Consider the following 16,664-nt stretch of genomic DNA (forward strand, 5'->3'; position numbering starts at 1 on the left):
AGCTGTATCTGAATCTGTATAAACTATATAGTAGGATACTTTGCACTTAGTTAAATTATATGTAGTTCGTAGCTGGAGCTGCAGCTAGAGCTAGAGTCAAAAGTGTCCCAGAGGGAATTCGTTTTTTCGAGTTTCGAGTTAAAACTAAGTAACAAAAAAATAAGTTTATCAAATAATTTATGCATCCTTACGTTCGTTTTTTTCATAGAAATCACAGCGAGAATTTTTTGTTGGTTTACTTTACTCATAAATATTATAAATATGTATTTTGCTCATAAACTTTAAAGTGTGTGAGGGATGCTTTCAGCAACATTGAGACATACAATAGTATATAGTATATATATATATAGTATATAGTATATAGTATACTATACGTACAGACATCGAAACACATTTAACGCACACTTAAAACGATTTGGATTTACTTTACGGCAATTAACGCTCTAGTTATTCGTATTTGATACTCTTTGGATTTACATTTATCGTAGGGCATAAGGTTTTTGCATAATTATCATTTGCGCAACAAGTAAAAATAGTAGTTATTCTGTTTGGATTTTTCAATTGACAGAGTTCTCGCTTAAATGACGAGAGAGAGAGAGAGAGAGAGAGAGAGCGGCATCCATGGACAATCCCGAAAGATATATACTATATATTTGATAGAAGATAGTTAGACACTAGCTTTCGATATGGTTATCGCTGGAAAATATTTCCATTCGATTCTCGGATGGGGGGGGACTGTCCATAAACTTTAAAGCGAGAAAAATGTACTGCGTGGGGAATGCATTTGAATTTAAAAGAGATATGGTACGGTTTACTATAGGTTAAAGGTCATAGGTTCAAACTGATTATGTACGTATTTTGCCTTTGCTACTTTCGGTATCGTTTGACCACGAATCGGGTTGGAAGCGACTCTGAAACGTGCTTGCAATGCATTTCCCACCTTATTCAATAGTTTATCTTTCGTTTCATACTCGCTATAATAAACATTAAATTCGATTTGTTCTGCACACTTACCCAATGGATTCGATTCCCATGGGACTGGGGTGCGATATTAGCTGCGCTCTGAGGGCCGTCGGTTGCCGTACATTCATGTAGTACTTGGGAGCCTTACACACCTACTTAGCGACTCCTACTCTTCCACTTCTACTGCTTACAACCTATCGGTTAAGATAACTAACGATCCCAACACCTAGTGCCACTCTCTTTGGTACCCTGTTGCAGTGCAGTTTCACTCTGCTTTCGTACTTTGGTTTTTGTCTGTGATATGGAAACGTTGCGGGCTAAGCTCAAAACTCTTTAGCTCTCTTTTTCATTGAATGCCATGCCTGAATGAAACACTAACTGAGGGACAACACGTAAAGCTACATTAAATGCGAGATCATACATATCGTGGTGGCAAAAGGGGTGTGGGTGGGGGGCCAATACTGAAGTGGCATCCCAATCAACCTACAAAAAAAAAACATATTTCTACGAGTATCTCTAGCTGTCAGTTTTGGGCCTGCGCTTTTGTACATATTTACATGATTGGCCGGGCATCCCATCCATCCATCCCCTACGTGCTGACATCCTGAAGAAACCCCGCCCGGGGGCTGCTGGCGCCTGTTCCTGGTCCTGTTCCCGCTCCCACTCCCGCTCCCGTTCCTGTTCCGCCCGTGCTACTGATGAGTATCATGCTGCGGCTGTTGGGCAGCACAAAGACTTCCGTCGTGAGCTGACCAATCGGACTCATCGACTGCGACGTTTTGATGGGACTCCGATTGGGCTCGAGCGTGGCCGTCTTGGGCTGCCAGTCCTGGGAGGCCTCTGTCGAGGATTGAGTCGGCACACTGCTCTCCAGGGTTCCCGGCGCCGTCTGGGTGGAGCTCTGGCTCTCGTTGGAGAGCAGCCGCGTGGTGGTAGTGCTGCTGCAAGTGGCCGAAATGGTGGTCACCGATCTACGCTTCCTCTGCTGCGACAGGGACTGGGATTGGGACTGGCACTGGGACTGGGATTGGAATTGGGAGGATGTCGCTGTTGTGGTCAGCGTCTCGGTCACATTGAAGCTCACGATGGTGTCCCTCTTCCTCAGAGTGGTGGTGGCGGAGGCAGTGCCGCCTCCCAGTGGTGGCATTTCCCCCCTGAGATTCTGCTGCTGCTTGTTGCTCAGGTCCGACAGACTGATGTTGTTCTTAAGCAGGATCTCCAGGTTCTCAATGGAGTCCTTCAGGCCGGTCTTCTCGTCCCTCGCTATCTCATCCCTCAGCTCCGCCACCAGGGTCCTTGGTGGCGCTGTGGGAGTGGCCGCCGACTTGCTGGTGCCCCCACACTCGGAGCAGTTGTCCGCGAGATTCGGATTGGCGTTGCGCAGGAGGGTGGGCAGGGCTCCGATGGTCGTCACACTGGAGCTGTTCGAGATGCTGGGCGTGATGCCCGTGGAGCTGCTCACCGTCGTCCCGAAAGAAGAGGAGATGTTGTGTTGCCGGCAGAGGGACTTCCTGCGCTGCGCTGTTAGGCTCTGCATGTTCGAGTTGAGATCGATGTCTGGTGAGGGCAGCAGATCGTCTTCATCTTCATCCAGCTGATCTTTGGGCAGCTCCTCCTCCTGCTCCTTCTGCGGAGGGCTGATTCCCGCTCCTCCCTCTTTCACGAGTGTCAGAGTTTTGGGTGGCTCTACCTCTGCTTTGGCCGGCGACTCCTCTTTGATGGCCGAGGGAATTTCGATTGGCTTCTTGCCCTTTAGGAAGTAGGTGATCATGGACCCCTTGCCCTTGACATTGACGCTGCCACGGCACGTGAGCTCAAACCCTCGTCCCTCTAGGATCTGCTGCGTCTCCTGGGTTACCTGTGAAAATCGAGAGAGAGAAGGGGAAAACAAGCGATAACATAAATTCCGGCTGACAAGTTCAATGGCTGCTGCTGTTTCTGCTGCGGCAGGCTCTTATTTATTCTCACACGCAACGGCAGACGGGGTGGGATGGCTCAATATTTCATGATAACACCATTCACCCACTACCCCTCCCCGTGGGCAACCCGCTTGTCGCACGCTTAATAATTTATTTCCTTTGCAAACTCTTTACTGTTGCCTTTGCGTCGTTTTTATTGACGCCAAGCAAATAAAATCAAATGCGCATTTGTATCTGTATTTGTAACTGTATCTATACCTGTCTCCCGCCGTTGGTATTTGTCTGTATCTGTATCTGTATCTGTGTCTGTTGCTGTATCTGTATCTGTGCCTTTTTGCCTGTTGAGTCCGCTGCTGTCGCTTTTTCGGTTGTCGACACTAAAAAACTTTTCTGCTGAAAATGGTCAACCATTTTCACTGGTTGCCATTGATTAGACGGGCGTGGTGAGGCCACCATGCAGCCACCAAGCACCCCCTCCATCCCCGGAAAAGTTTCAGGTAAAAGTTTGGTCCAGAGATTTCCCCAGTTTTAGGAGCCATCTGGAAACTTTTGGTAATAAAAGTGCGGCTGGGAAACCGCGCTGCTTGAGCTTGAGTGCCCGCGATTAGCTGGAAATTAAATCAAGATCGGGTTCGGGTTCAGGTTCAGGTTGAGGACTCACCTGGATGTGATCCACGACGCCCGTGGAGTCCATTCGAGAGGCCACATTCACGGCATTGCCCCAAATGTCGTACTGCGGCTTGCAGGCCCCAATGACGCCCGCCACCACAGGACCAATATTGATGCCTGCAAAGGAAAGGAAATCCGAATGAGTGGAAAACGAATGCGGAAATACCGTATGCCCCGCCCCACCCCGTCCCGCTTGAGGGACTCGCCTCACCTATGCGCATCCGAAAGTTGTTGAAGGAGTGCATGTTGACCTCTTCAATCTTGTCAAACAGCTGCAGCGCATAGTCGGCCATGGCAGTGACGTGATTGAAGTTGACCTGGTCGCAGGTGTTCACCGTCAGACCGGATGCCGCCATATAAGTGGCGCCCGTGCTCTTGATTTTCTCAATGCAACTGCGGCAAAACGGGGAAAAGCGGAAAATTTACAAACCTCTAAAAGTGTTACGGGAACAGAAAATGATTGCAAGAGCAGGGGATGGTGAAGTGGAAGCTGGAAGGTGGACTCACCGGAAACGCTCTTCGCTCAGCAGCTCATCGAAATCTGCTATAATCTCGTTGAGCAGACGCAAGCACTCGACACCCTCGTTATTGCCCTCCAGCTCCACATAGAATTCGGAGAAATTCGGAATGCTGGCAAACAGGATGCACACGGAATCGCATTGCTCGTGATACAAATCCTGCAAATGTCGGCACAAAATTAAATTATATTTTCATCTCTGCTGGCAAAGCTGTTTTCTGCAACTGTTTTTCTGTGTCCTGCCGAGTGCACTGAGACAAACATTTTTGGGGGCTATACTAAATATGGAATAACACTCTGCTGGCAAACATTTTGTTTTTGGCTTTGTTGGTACGTATGTAGATTTCACTTCGCTAGAAAACTTCCTCCATTGCGCGCCTTTTGTAATACTCTTGTTATATTTATGAACAAGCTCTTGCCGCTCTGTTCCAAATCCTCTCTTCCCCTAGTTGGCTTTTAGTGATCGATACCACGCGAACTTTGCTTTCGCTCAGTGAGTGATGCTTTTTGGAGCTTAAATGGCAGCCCAATGCCAGAGTGTCGTGGCATTGTCGTGTCCCACTCTGTTGCCATTTTGGCTATCAAATATAGCTGCTTAGCTTGTTGGATTTGCATTTAATGTGGGAACATGTGCCTCGCCTAGCCTCGCCCCACTTCGCCTCTCCACCACACCGCGATGGCAGGTGCAGTGAATCATTTTCAAGCCCCGCACACACATGCGGTCGCATCAGCAACCACCTCTGCTGCTCGACTGCTTCCAAGCAGTGCCCCGCATTGGTCCTCCTTCGCAGGCTCCATCCTTCGTTATTACCGTTGCCGTGCCCGTTTCCCGTTGCCCGTGCCCGCTCTCCCCCGCCCTCCTTCTGTCGCTTGTGCATTTTGGCGCAGATTTCACAGCCAGAAAGTTTTTTAATATGTTGAACAGTTTGCTGCATGCATCATGAATATATGTACGAATACTACATAGATATACATATGTATGTACATTTACTGTGTATATAGCTTATGGATAACATGAGTGTATATATGATTAAATGAATATATGTATGTATGTATACTCACATCGAGGTGCTTTTCGCGGCTCAGAAAATGCTCTGCCACGTGAACGGGCAGAATGTTTTCAAGCAGTTTACGGTTATAAGCTTGCAAATGTTCCATATCCTCCTTTTCCTCTGCAAAACAAGAAACAGAAACAGAAAAAGAAGTAGAAGTAGAAGCAGAAGCAGAGCAGAAAAGCAAATTGAAATATCAGTTTATCAGTTTACCGTAACGTACCCGTACCGTGAGAGAGGTATGTACGTTCATTCTGAAAGCAACAGCACCAAAGCTCACATTGAGAGAGGTAGACAAGTGCAGAGGGAGAGAGAGAGAGAGCAGAGGAGTGAGTCGTGGGTGTGCTAGAGCGGGAGGGGGATTGGGAGTAAGTATGCAATTGTGCACTAATACTAATGAAGTGGCTCATATGTCAGGCGGCACTGAAACTTTCTGCACTTTCTGCACTGTATCTCTCTTCAACCCACCTCTCTCTCCCTGAGGATGGCTCACTGATGAGGGGGGAATCATTGTAAATGAGTGACGTGACACTGTGTCAAACGGAAAAGAGAATAGAACATCATCATCATTTTGATTATGAGCCGTCGCTTTTATTGCTAACTTTTCAATAGCCAACATTCTAATCAGCGAAAATTATTTGAGGGTTTTCGTTTCATTAGAAGGGAAAAGTTTTACTTTTACGCCATCAAATTTGGGAGTATGCACTCGAAAATGTTGAAGCATATTTAATTGAAATGGTTTCCATGCACCAGTGTCGGATCGCGGTTGTACCCTATTGCCAATGAATGACCTTTGTTGTGGCACTACGACTTTACAGCATTTTGAATATTTCTTATAGTTAGAGAGACTTTATTTTCAAATGTACAGTGCTGGAAAATGTAAATGGAACATTGGGCTTTAAATACCGTCTTTAAGGTTAAAAAACATATTTAGTGCAATTTTTAGCATATTTCAAGAATCCCCTTCATCCCCTTCAAACGACTTTTTTTGAATTTCAAATTGTATTATTCTTTCTATTTGCTACCTTTACATAATTTTTTCCACACTTTCCAACACTGTTTAGGCTGACATAAATACTGTTTCAGCTGCACTCACCCGTTGCCTGCAGTTTCCAAATGAAATCCAAGCGATAGGTGGCCTCCGTCTGGTGGCTGTGAAAGATGAGGGCCAGCATGAATGCAAAAAGGAAGATGGAATCAATTATGTAGCGCAGTAGGGCCTCCTCATTCCTATTCCATTATCCGTTATCGTAGCGCAGTTGCAGTTCCAGTGGCAGAAACGAAGGCGCAGGCAGTCCCAAAAATGGCGATAATCACGAAGCGAAGTTATTCCAGTCCATTAAAGCGTAATGCGATGGCAAGAAAATGAGAGAAGAGTAGGCAAAATCAGGATAGTGTTGCAGCAGCAATAAGAGGAGCAGTAGAAGCAGCTGCGACTGCAGCGGACAAAGGCGGATGCTCGAGCTCCAGTTGGTGTGGCCCCAAGTGCTAAATAAAATTTTAATGCGGTTTGCGGCTGCAGTAAATGCATTTCCATCCCCCCAACCCCTAACGCCCCAATAAAAACCCAGCTGAACTCGAGACCCAACCCAACTGAAATTGCATTACGACATAATTCGTTTTTATTCGCAGCCAGCAGCCAGCAGCCAGCAACCGGCAGATCGAGGACTGAGATGGGGCACAGATGCAAAGATGCAGAGATACTTACGCCAATTCATGACTGATTTCCTTGCTGCGCGCATATAAATAGGAGGAGCAGGCCATGTAGCTGCCGGAGGCCAGGAGCAGAAGCATCAGCTTGAGCAGGATCCGGAGCACTTGGTAGGTGGCGCAGCTCATCATCGAGAGCAGGGTGAGCAGCAGGAATGTCTGTTCGGAATCAGGAAATTATAGCTCCAGCAGCTATGCCACCCACACACACTCACATTGTACGCCAGATAGAAGTCGCAGTCGGGTGCCTTCACTGACTCCGGGAACAGCATCTCCTCCAGATTGTATTCGGTGACATTCACCTCCATCCAGAAGCGGTGGCTTTCGAGCAGCTCCAGCTGTCGCGAGGATTCCTGCAACTAGAGACCGCAACATAGCGAAATATTCCTAATTAGCTGCTGGGCCATGAAACGCACATTAGAAAAGTTTAACGATCTGTGGGCGCCATTAAGTGCGGCCTCCCGAAATGAATACGAATGCCATGCCTCTCTTGAAGAGCCGTTAAACACACAGTTCGAGGACCCCAGCCTCCCAGGCCCCCAGCCCCCTGGCCACCTTCTGTTGAAACCCCACAAAGTGACAACGAAATGTCAAAGAACTCTGAGGCGGGCGAGACTTTGCACAGACAAAAGGCCAGGGGGCAGGAAGGTAACAAGTTGCCCATAAAGCCACCTCTCACCTCATCATCCGGGGATAGCCGGGGCCGGGAGGGGCCCAGGAGGAGCGTTGAGAAAATTCTTGTTTTTCCCAATGGCCAACTTTAATGGAAAAACTTTTGTTTTGACGCGCCCCCAAACAGCAGCAGAAAACAAAATGCAGAGCAAACGCAACAAGCGCGCCCCAATTTTATTTCGACTACAAAACGTACATTTTATTTTTATTCGTTTCTAAGAGGGTCGCCTAAATACTCTGCCTGCCACTTCACCCCTGCTTTCTCATAGTGGGAAACTTTTGCCAGCACCCAGAGCGATCCCAGACAAATGCACAGCCAAATGAAGAGGAAAGGTTGGCAGTCCCTCGGGCTGTTTGGGAATCTGGAGTACCTTTAACTTATGGAGATTATCTACGAATTTCCCTAAACCTCATAGCTATGGTAGCCATCCCCAAAAGCCTCTCACTCTTACGAGTATAATCCGAATTTGTCGCATAAGCAGAAAACAACTTTTGGGAGGATACAACTTTCAGGGCACAAAAAAAGAGAATATATGTTTTCACAAATATTTCACCATTTGTCAGATTCTTTAGACAGAAATATGACAAGATAGCATATGACCATATTTCATTTTGATCCTCAATATTTTGTATCCAAAAGTTGTGCAATTTTCATAGTTCCATTGAATTTCCTTTGAAAGATTTCACCAATTGAATTAAAATGTTGTAAATAAATCTTCTTTGTGCCATTTTTCTGTTTGGCACTGCCTTAAATATTTATGCCATAAAGTTAATAGAGAGTTTAAAACCCCCTGTATCCCTATACCACCCGTGAATACTCACCATGGCCAGGAGGGTGGTGAGGACAATCAGGGCGACGCTGGCAAAGGCGAAAAACTGCGATATCCTGCGATTGCTGTGAATGCGCAATGAGAAGCGTTTGATGTCCGATGGCAGCTAAAAAGTTGTGGAATTCGTCGAATGAAAAATGCAAAAACCAGCACCAGCTCCCCTTGTACGCTTACCTGAAAGTTGATTTTATGACATGCCACCAAAAATACCAGGAATATCAACAGCAACAGCGCCACCAGGGACAAGGCCAAAGTCAGCAGGGAGCTGCAAAAGATATGTATGTGGTAGGGTGGGGTGGGGTGGAGAAGGAAAGTCGAAAAAGTAGAAGAATGGTCACATAAAAGGCGGTCACAAAAGGGGCGGGGGGGTTCCAGGAGCATGGATAGTTGGCAATATAAATAAAACAATATTTTGGCAACATTTTCGCAAAGAGTAAGGAGCCAAAGAGCCAAAGAGCCCGAGGGGCAACGCTTCGCTTGGACGCCCCTTTTCATGCAGAAGCAAATATGTATGAACAGAAAGGGGACTTGTCCTTTCCACTCACCTCTGGAACACCACCAGCCGCATTAAGCTGGTGCCGAGGAGGACCAACAGACTGCAATAGAAGTACACACACAACATGCGATCCGGTTCGCTGGCGTACTGCAAAACAGAATAGAATCGACAACAATAACGAAATTTGTATTTTTAAAGGATAACTTTGGCATAGAGACGACAAAAACCATCGATATTTATCGATAAGCAAAGCGATTACTGATCAAACTAAGAAATAAGAGTCGTAATGGGTGGATGGTGGATTATATTGTACCTTCCTCTCCAGCACACTCTTTTTGAAGCACAGCAGCAGTGACTGGCAATGCTCGGCTCTCAGATGATCAATGCTTCGGGCATCAATGGCACGCATCAGATACTCATTCACCTCATCCTCTGGATCCTTGGTGCTCTCCGAACTGTCACCAAAACCAAATCTGAAATGGAGGAAAGACAATTACAGGTCACAGATTCACGTGGAATCTATAGAGAGCCGTATAGATAGCCTTACTTGGAGGAATGCTTTTGGGCAGTGCCGTGCCCCATCATGCGCAACTCCTTAGATATGTTTCCATTCACTTGCAAGCGATTTCGAGACTTTTTGTGCTTAAAGAGGGATAAGGATACAGATAATCCAATTAAATATGCTCCCAAGATACACTTACAGGTCTGTAGATATCCCCTGGCACTATGAGATACGTTTCTATTTGATGATCCTTGAGATAGGAATTGCGTTCGGCTCCCTTGCCGACCTCCACCTCGTAATCGCCATCCAGACATTTAAGGGTCTCCTTGGTGATGTGAACGCGTCTGCAGAAGGGGAAAAGCGGAGAAGCGTAAAAGGCGGAGGACATCCTAATGATTATCCGAAGCTGCTTAAGTTCTACCTCTGCCACTACCAGTGCCTCTCCTTCTAATGTATGTGGGTGGATGCCAACTGCAGTTAACCGCAGCAGAAGTAGCAGCAAGCTCACATTACATGCCACACAAACTGCCACAGCTGCCGCTCTCTCTCTCTATCTGCAGCACACTGGGTAAATAGTTTTTAATGCTCCTCGGCAACGGCTGCCATTTTCTACTCCCCGGAACGTGGCACGTAAAGCAACTTCATGTTGTTGATTCTATTGATAATTACATGACGCTTTGTTATGGATTGCTTCACTGCACCCGGCACCCGGCACCCTGCACCATGCACCATCCCAGCCACTGTTCTGCATTCTGTTCTGCAACTAACGAAGTTTTTACATGCGCTCCACTCTTGACTCAACTCAACTTGACTCCGGACTCCCGACTCTCGACTCTTTCAGTGGCTGGCAGTGGCTTCCAGCCCAAATTGCAGCTTATCAGGCAACCACTGAGCCACCCACTGCAGCTATTTGCTTTTAATTTCACCCCCAGACAGGGCTAACAAACGAGCTGCCGTCGCTGTAGCCATCGCCCGGGTGACCCAAATAAACTTAACAGTTACTTAAACTTCCACCCAAAGTCCAAAGTCGCTGCGTGAATATTCAAAAACTCAGAAAACAAGGAAGAGCGCGGCAAGGCATGAGTGAGGATACTAAGGTTACCCTTTAATTATAGAAATCACAATGGAAATTATGACTTTAACCGATCGCATTGATACTCGGAATGTAGGTAGAGAACTGTTTTATACACGATTTTATCGAAAAGAGTTCTTTAGCCCTCTGTGAGCTCGTTCCACACGGCTCTCGATCGGCCTTTTTTTGTAATGGTGTAAGGAATAGGGTCACCTCTAAGCAACTCTCATCCTCTGCCTGGTACGAGCACACCCTCTCAAAGCTCCATTTGCTCTAACAGGGTATGCCAGGAACAGAAACAAATTGCTCAAGTGTTGCAAGTGAGTGCAAGTGCAGCTGAATCAACAGCAACAGCAACAAAATATTGTTGCGGGAGCACTTATCAGTGGTCGCATGGTCGCATGGCCGTGTGGGTGTCTTGTTGTTCGGTTGTGTGTGGGCGTGCCACATGCCACAAAAGAGTTGTGTGGGCTATAATCGATTGGGTGGCGATCCTTAAAGGGGTCTTTGGGGGCTGTTTGCCAAAGCCACTCGTAAGTTACCAATAACTTGACACACGCTCTCCTGGCTGGCTCCTGGCTTGGTTGCTGCCACGACAAGACGCATGCAAAATGTGTGCGGCGGCAATTACAACGATTACAACGAATTGCCACACCCTCGAACGGAAGGCAGGAAGAACGACCGCAGAAGAGGAGAAGGCGGCGACACTTTTGGACTTTCAAGTGCCATCGTGGACGTGGCAGGAAGGTGCTTGAGAGACTTTTGGCCCCCGCGTGTACCACGAACCTCGAGCCAACAGCCAAGAACCCAGAACCAACGTGGCTTTAATTGTGCGCAATACACAAACGGAAGTGGCAGAAACTTGTCAACGGAGGGTAGCCAGGGAAACTCCTTCCGCAGCTCTGCGACTGTCTAGGACGAGTGCCATTCATGGCCATTATTCACAGCTGTCGCCAGAAGTGGCACACAAACTGACCAAAAATGGGGATTTTCAATGGATTGAATGGGATTTACAGTGGCATTCGCAAGGAATGGCAGCAAAATTAAATGAAATTGAATGGGATTTTCCTTTCTCTTGCCCCAAAATGCCTCTATGTCTCTGGCTCTTAAAGACAATGCGAACCGCGTAATTAATTGGATATATATGATGGCAGATAGGACTTACCCGGGTATGCCGCCGCTCTCCATGTGATTGGCCAGGGTCACATCGTTGGACCACACATCGAACTGCCACTTGACCAGGCCGAGAACGCCGCAGTGCACCCGGCCCGTATGGATGCCCACTCGCATGTTCACATTGACGGCCATCACCTCGCGGACCAGCCTAAAAATGGGATACAAGATACAGGGAAGGGCAGCCGCAACAAAGCCGCAAACATCAGCATCCTTTTGTGTCCCATAGATGTCCTGTCCGCATGGGGACAGGGATACGGATACTCACGCAATGGCGTCAATCATATCGAGTCCCATTTCTACAGCACAATGGGCATGATCCGGCCTTGGCTCCGGCAAACCAGAGACACAATAATAGCAATCGCCCAGCAGCTTAATGCGAAGACAATGATGCTCCGCAGCCAATCGATCAAATCTGCAACACACACGACACGAGGGACAGCGGACACAGGACACAGGACACGGGACGCGAGACACAAGAGGGGGAAATGAAAAGTCAAAAAGGAAATCGAATCGAACAGCCATAAGTAGTAATTTAAGTTCTCCTTTAAGGAGAGAATTAAAGCAACTGGAATCCATCCATCCGGCATTAACCGAGCCACTTGTTACGCGCTCATTTACTCGTCGTACTTCCACTTTGATGAGGCTGCCCGCTGACCCGAGGTCAGTGCTGTATCCTGCGCTCCCTCGAAACAATTAATACAGCCGCAGGCTCTGTCTGGCAAGAGCTTCAACCCGAGACAGGCAGTGGGAGTTTTTCCCATTAATTGTAGCCACAAGACTCCTAACTACGCTACTCATACCAGATGCTGGATACTTCTACTGCGAAGGGGAATACTCACCGGGCGAAGAGCTCGTTCAACAGACGCACCAGTTCCTCGGCGGTGCACTGATCCGAGAGGCTGGTGAAACCGCAAATGTCCGCAAAGAGGATGCTGCAAGGGAAACGGGGAGGAGCTTGAGAGACAGGCAGGAAAAACCATGCAACAACAAAGAAAACGCAACGAATATTACAGAACCTGCGGTTCCCTCGACTCCACTCGATGTTGATACAAGTCTCGAGGCACAGTTTGCAGGACAGTCTTCTTCAATCTGTGTGTCTTTCTGTATCTGTGTGTAAGTGTGTGTGTGTGGGTGGGTGTTTGTGCACAGTGAATGCTCTGTGAATGGACGGACAATTGCCTGCGAATCAATCTTTGTAGAGGAAACATTTCTGTTGGGTTTTTCGCCTTTCAGTCGTTTGAGAGATCTTCTACTATATCTACAAAGCTGCTTGAATGGAATTTTTTAATAAATTTAACTTTCCCCCTTTTCTATATCTTTCACTACATTAGCTCACACTCCCACACGCCACCCACCCCCCCAGTCTTGCCAGAGAATTATTTTCCCTTAGTCTTGAGCCTTGAATTATTATGTTGGTTATTTATTCCCGTAAATCTAATGGCGGCAAATCCTTTACTTGCACGGGAAATACTCGCAATAGGCCATGTGTTGACAGAGCTCCGTTAGCAATGCTCTTCAAACTCACACTTGCCAAGTCCCCATCCTACGTCCCACCTCCCACGTTCCATGTTTTCGCTGCTACTTTCCGCTGATTTTACGACTCGTAACGGAGAAGGGCTTAGGCTTAGGCGGCTCTGCACGTAATTTAATACAAAATGTTTGAGCTACAACTTTTTAGGGAGGGGAAAGAGTATGGCTAAACAAACAGAAGAAATCAACAGGAGAATAGGGAACTTGAAATACCCTGAAATGCAGAGCTATGGCTAAAATTGGCTTATGTGGAAGGTTCCTGTTCCCATTCCCCACTATATCAGTAAAGGGACGAACATTTCCTCGAGAAAAGTCTCTTAGATTTAGCATCACTTTCAGAGGTTTTCCACTTTCTCTCCTTAACAACCTTCAACAGAATTCCCAAGGACTTCTCTCTCCCCTCAAACCAAGAAAAGAGCAACTACGAAAGACAGAGGCTCAAACAGGTGCGCGCCTTAAAGTATGCTTTATTTTGCTTCGTTGAGTGCTGTGTTCGGCTGTGTGTTTGAACGTGTATTAGTGTGTGAGTTTTGGTATCACTGTGCGCCTTTACCTTCTTTTTTGGCTTTGCATAACAATTCATTTGACTGCGCTACAGAATCCCCCACGCCCCACACAGACGCTTCAGAGACACATTCAAAACTTCAGACTCTGAGTCGAGCAATTTATTGACTTTGCATGCAAATAAATTCACTCGCACGCAGCAAGAGAGACACACAGATACACACTAACACTGATGGAGATGGAGATGGGGAACACTTACCTGACATTCTCATGTCGCTGTATGTATATCTTATGGAACTGTGTGTCACGTGGCTGGCCCGCAATATCGTCCTTCATCTCCATGGCCACATGTCGTGGCAGGACCGACAGTAGCAGGCGTTCCTGCAACAAATGAGAGGAGAGATGGAGGGAGAGATGGTGGAATGCTTTATTCGAAAGTACCCGCTATTTCGTAGGACATAAGGGCTGACTGATGCTGTGGCTAAACTGAGGGAAAGTCGCAAAACAAGCAGACCAAGGAGCAGGCTGCAGCCAGTGTCAATTCTTGAGTTATAGATCTGGGAATTGGTTGATCAAGATATAATGCAATTGACAAAAGTTACAGTTGGAAGTAGGGAAGCGTAGAGTTCAGTTAATTTTCTGCACCAGTACAGGATATCTTTAAGTCGGCAGATATCTTCTGTAGCATAACTACTTGTTGTTTCATTTCTTTTGGTTCTAAGAGGAGGGTTCTCTGTATGAGAATACAACTTCAAGTTCAATCTGGAGCTGGAGCTGCAGGAGGAAGAGGAGGAGGGGGAGGCATCATCAAAAGGTGATGCCAAATTATAGGGCGTGGGCTGATGCCCTTTTGTCCTTTGTTTGGCTACCATCTACCATCAAAAGGCCAACAAACGAATCACGAGAACCAGCAGAGAGGGTGCGGCAACCAGACGCTACAGGAGATTAGGAGCGGAGCAGTTGGTGGCCCTCGCGTTTTATCAGGATTCCGTTTGATGCAAAAAATTCGTGGAAAATTTCAGCTTTCTATTCATTTGTGTTTGCTTTGCGCCTTTGCCCTTTTCATGTTATTTATTTGCAGACACCGTCACCGTACACACCTCGTATGACACCTGTGAAAATTGCTTTCTCTGCCACTAAGAAGGGTGTCCCCTCTCGTACTCACCTGCTGTTGATTCTCGCGCTGTGTCCGCAGCCTCGCCTCGATGCACTGCCGCGTCTCGATGAAGGCCTTTCGTTGGGCCTTCTCCTTGGGCCAGTGGGTATAGACGCCGGTGAGGTTGGCCAGCAGCAGGGCCACCACTGTGGCGAGCAGCTACAAAAAGAGATTGGACATTGAAGAAGGAGCATTAATGACATTACGACCCATAAAGACAATGAAAAACATTGGTTAAAGATGCGGAACAAGAGGCAGGAGGCGGGCGGCGGGAGGCAGGAGAAGGACGGTCCCATAACAGCGTTGAAGCATTCTCGATTTCATTCAATTTTGCGGCAATTTAATTTCATTTCATTTATGGCCTACCCCCTGAAGAGGGAATGGACTCTATGCCACACACTGCTGCCACCCCCTGGGGCAATTAAAGCTCTCTCACTTTCCCACTGTCTTTCTCTCTCTCTCTCTCTGTCTCTTGCTCTCGGTCTGTGTTGTTTTCTTCTTTAACGATTCACTTTTATTGTTTGCAAATGAATTTGCATTTGCGGCTCACTGGAAAATGCCGAACCTGTTGATAGATGGCTGGCTGCATGCCTCATTGGGCAGCAAGCACAACAGAAACGTCTGCTGGGAGTCGACTGAATGATTCCCTATGAAAGGTACTCACCTCTTCCCACTTGAGAGTCTTCTCCTCTGCTGCTGCCGTGGTGAACCTCAGGCAGGTGTACAGATGAACGACACTCAGAAGGAAGCCTCCGATCAGAGCCTCCCGCAGGCGGAGGGGCAGCATAGTGTAGGTCATGTAGATGAGGACGATGCTGCAGGCGCTGCCATTGAAGGATTTGCTGCCGAAGAGAAGCAAGAGAAGTGTAATTAGAACAATGGAAGGACAGCAGATGTCAAAGGACAGCAGATGTTGTGTTTGCTTAGGATGATTGTTGATTATGGGCCCAATGTGGATGGTGGATGGGTGGACGGATGGATGGATGTGCGAGCAATTAGCGATGTGAGAATGATTAATTTTCCAGGAGGCAACAGCTGCAGGACGAACCTGGGCTGCATGGCATAGCTGACGGCCACTTCGATGGCGAGGAATGTGCCCAATATCACATAGGAAACCAGCACCAGAAATATCTCGTTCATTGCCGGCTTGGCGAGGATACAAAGCAGAACTGTGTCAAAAGATACAATTGAACGATTCAAAGGTTTCAATCGATGGTTAAAGTTGAATGAGACTCACAGCCATAGACAATGCCACAGATTAGCATTACGATGAGGAACACCAGAACGGACTCGTCAATGCTCATGACCAGTGCGGAGAGGATGTGTCCCAAATTATCCTCCGAAGGTCCTGCTGCTGCCGCTGTTGCCTTTGACGATGTGTTTAACACTTCATCACGTTCCGAATGGGAAATTTCATTGTTGTCGCGTACACGCGGCGTATACGTAATGCGTTTACTGCCATCAGCCCCCTCTGCCCCATCTTCCCCATCAGCCACATCATCATCAACGATGTAAACGCCATCGCCATCAGTCAGGTCATCAGATGGGACATCGGACAGGACATCAGACAGGACTTGATCGGGCTCAATAATCAGTTGAGCCGCGTTTCTTCCGGACAGTCGAAGCACCTGCTCCTCCAGAGGCTCCTCCTTGTCCTGCAGACTCCTCCTGCTTCGTATTCTGTATCTGCAATAGAGACAGACAAAAGATTCATTCGATTGATTGAAATGTGCGTGTTTGATGTGCGGCCAACTATCCATCTTGCTGTTTATTTTATGGAATAAATATTTATGTGGAAATTCATGAAAATGAAAACGTAAATGGAATTCTGAGGGGAATATTCGTATGCATTTTGGTAGGAAGTCATGTTTTGCCAATGATTCTGTTCTATTCTGC

The 16,664-nt window shown here is 47.2% G+C and overlaps 1 protein-coding gene across 1 annotated transcript in view; it reads right to left on the reverse strand.

Moving 5' to 3' along the window:
* Positions 1-462: 462 nt before the first annotated feature.
* LOC6599708 (adenylate cyclase type 5) overlaps positions 463-16,664 on the reverse strand; it is a 37,827-nt gene continuing 21,625 nt past the window's right edge. The window contains exons 7-28 of the mRNA XM_026991563.1: positions 16,006-16,454; positions 15,817-15,937; positions 15,433-15,610; positions 14,778-14,927; positions 13,872-13,993; positions 12,418-12,510; positions 11,844-11,990; positions 11,568-11,726; positions 9,530-9,674; positions 9,376-9,470; positions 9,142-9,301; positions 8,878-8,975; positions 8,507-8,597; positions 8,325-8,438; positions 7,046-7,189; positions 6,829-6,989; positions 6,217-6,350; positions 5,131-5,240; positions 4,059-4,228; positions 3,763-3,944; positions 3,544-3,668; positions 463-2,821 (exon numbers count right to left, since the gene is read on the reverse strand). Of these exons, the coding sequence (XP_026847364.1) occupies positions 1,553-2,821; positions 3,544-3,668; positions 3,763-3,944; positions 4,059-4,228; positions 5,131-5,240; positions 6,217-6,350; positions 6,829-6,989; positions 7,046-7,189; positions 8,325-8,438; positions 8,507-8,597; positions 8,878-8,975; positions 9,142-9,301; positions 9,376-9,470; positions 9,530-9,674; positions 11,568-11,726; positions 11,844-11,990; positions 12,418-12,510; positions 13,872-13,993; positions 14,778-14,927; positions 15,433-15,610; positions 15,817-15,937; positions 16,006-16,454 (4,417 nt within the window). The 3' untranslated portion in view covers positions 463-1,552. The remainder of the gene's footprint in view (positions 2,822-3,543; positions 3,669-3,762; positions 3,945-4,058; positions 4,229-5,130; positions 5,241-6,216; positions 6,351-6,828; positions 6,990-7,045; positions 7,190-8,324; positions 8,439-8,506; positions 8,598-8,877; positions 8,976-9,141; positions 9,302-9,375; positions 9,471-9,529; positions 9,675-11,567; positions 11,727-11,843; positions 11,991-12,417; positions 12,511-13,871; positions 13,994-14,777; positions 14,928-15,432; positions 15,611-15,816; positions 15,938-16,005; positions 16,455-16,664) is intronic.

This window comes from Drosophila persimilis, unplaced genomic scaffold (genome assembly GCF_003286085.1).
Source record: "Drosophila persimilis strain 14011-0111.01,24,50 unplaced genomic scaffold, DperRS2 tig00000676-arrow-arrow-pilon, whole genome shotgun sequence".
In the NCBI taxonomy this organism is placed as follows: domain Eukaryota; kingdom Metazoa; phylum Arthropoda; class Insecta; order Diptera; family Drosophilidae; genus Drosophila; species Drosophila persimilis.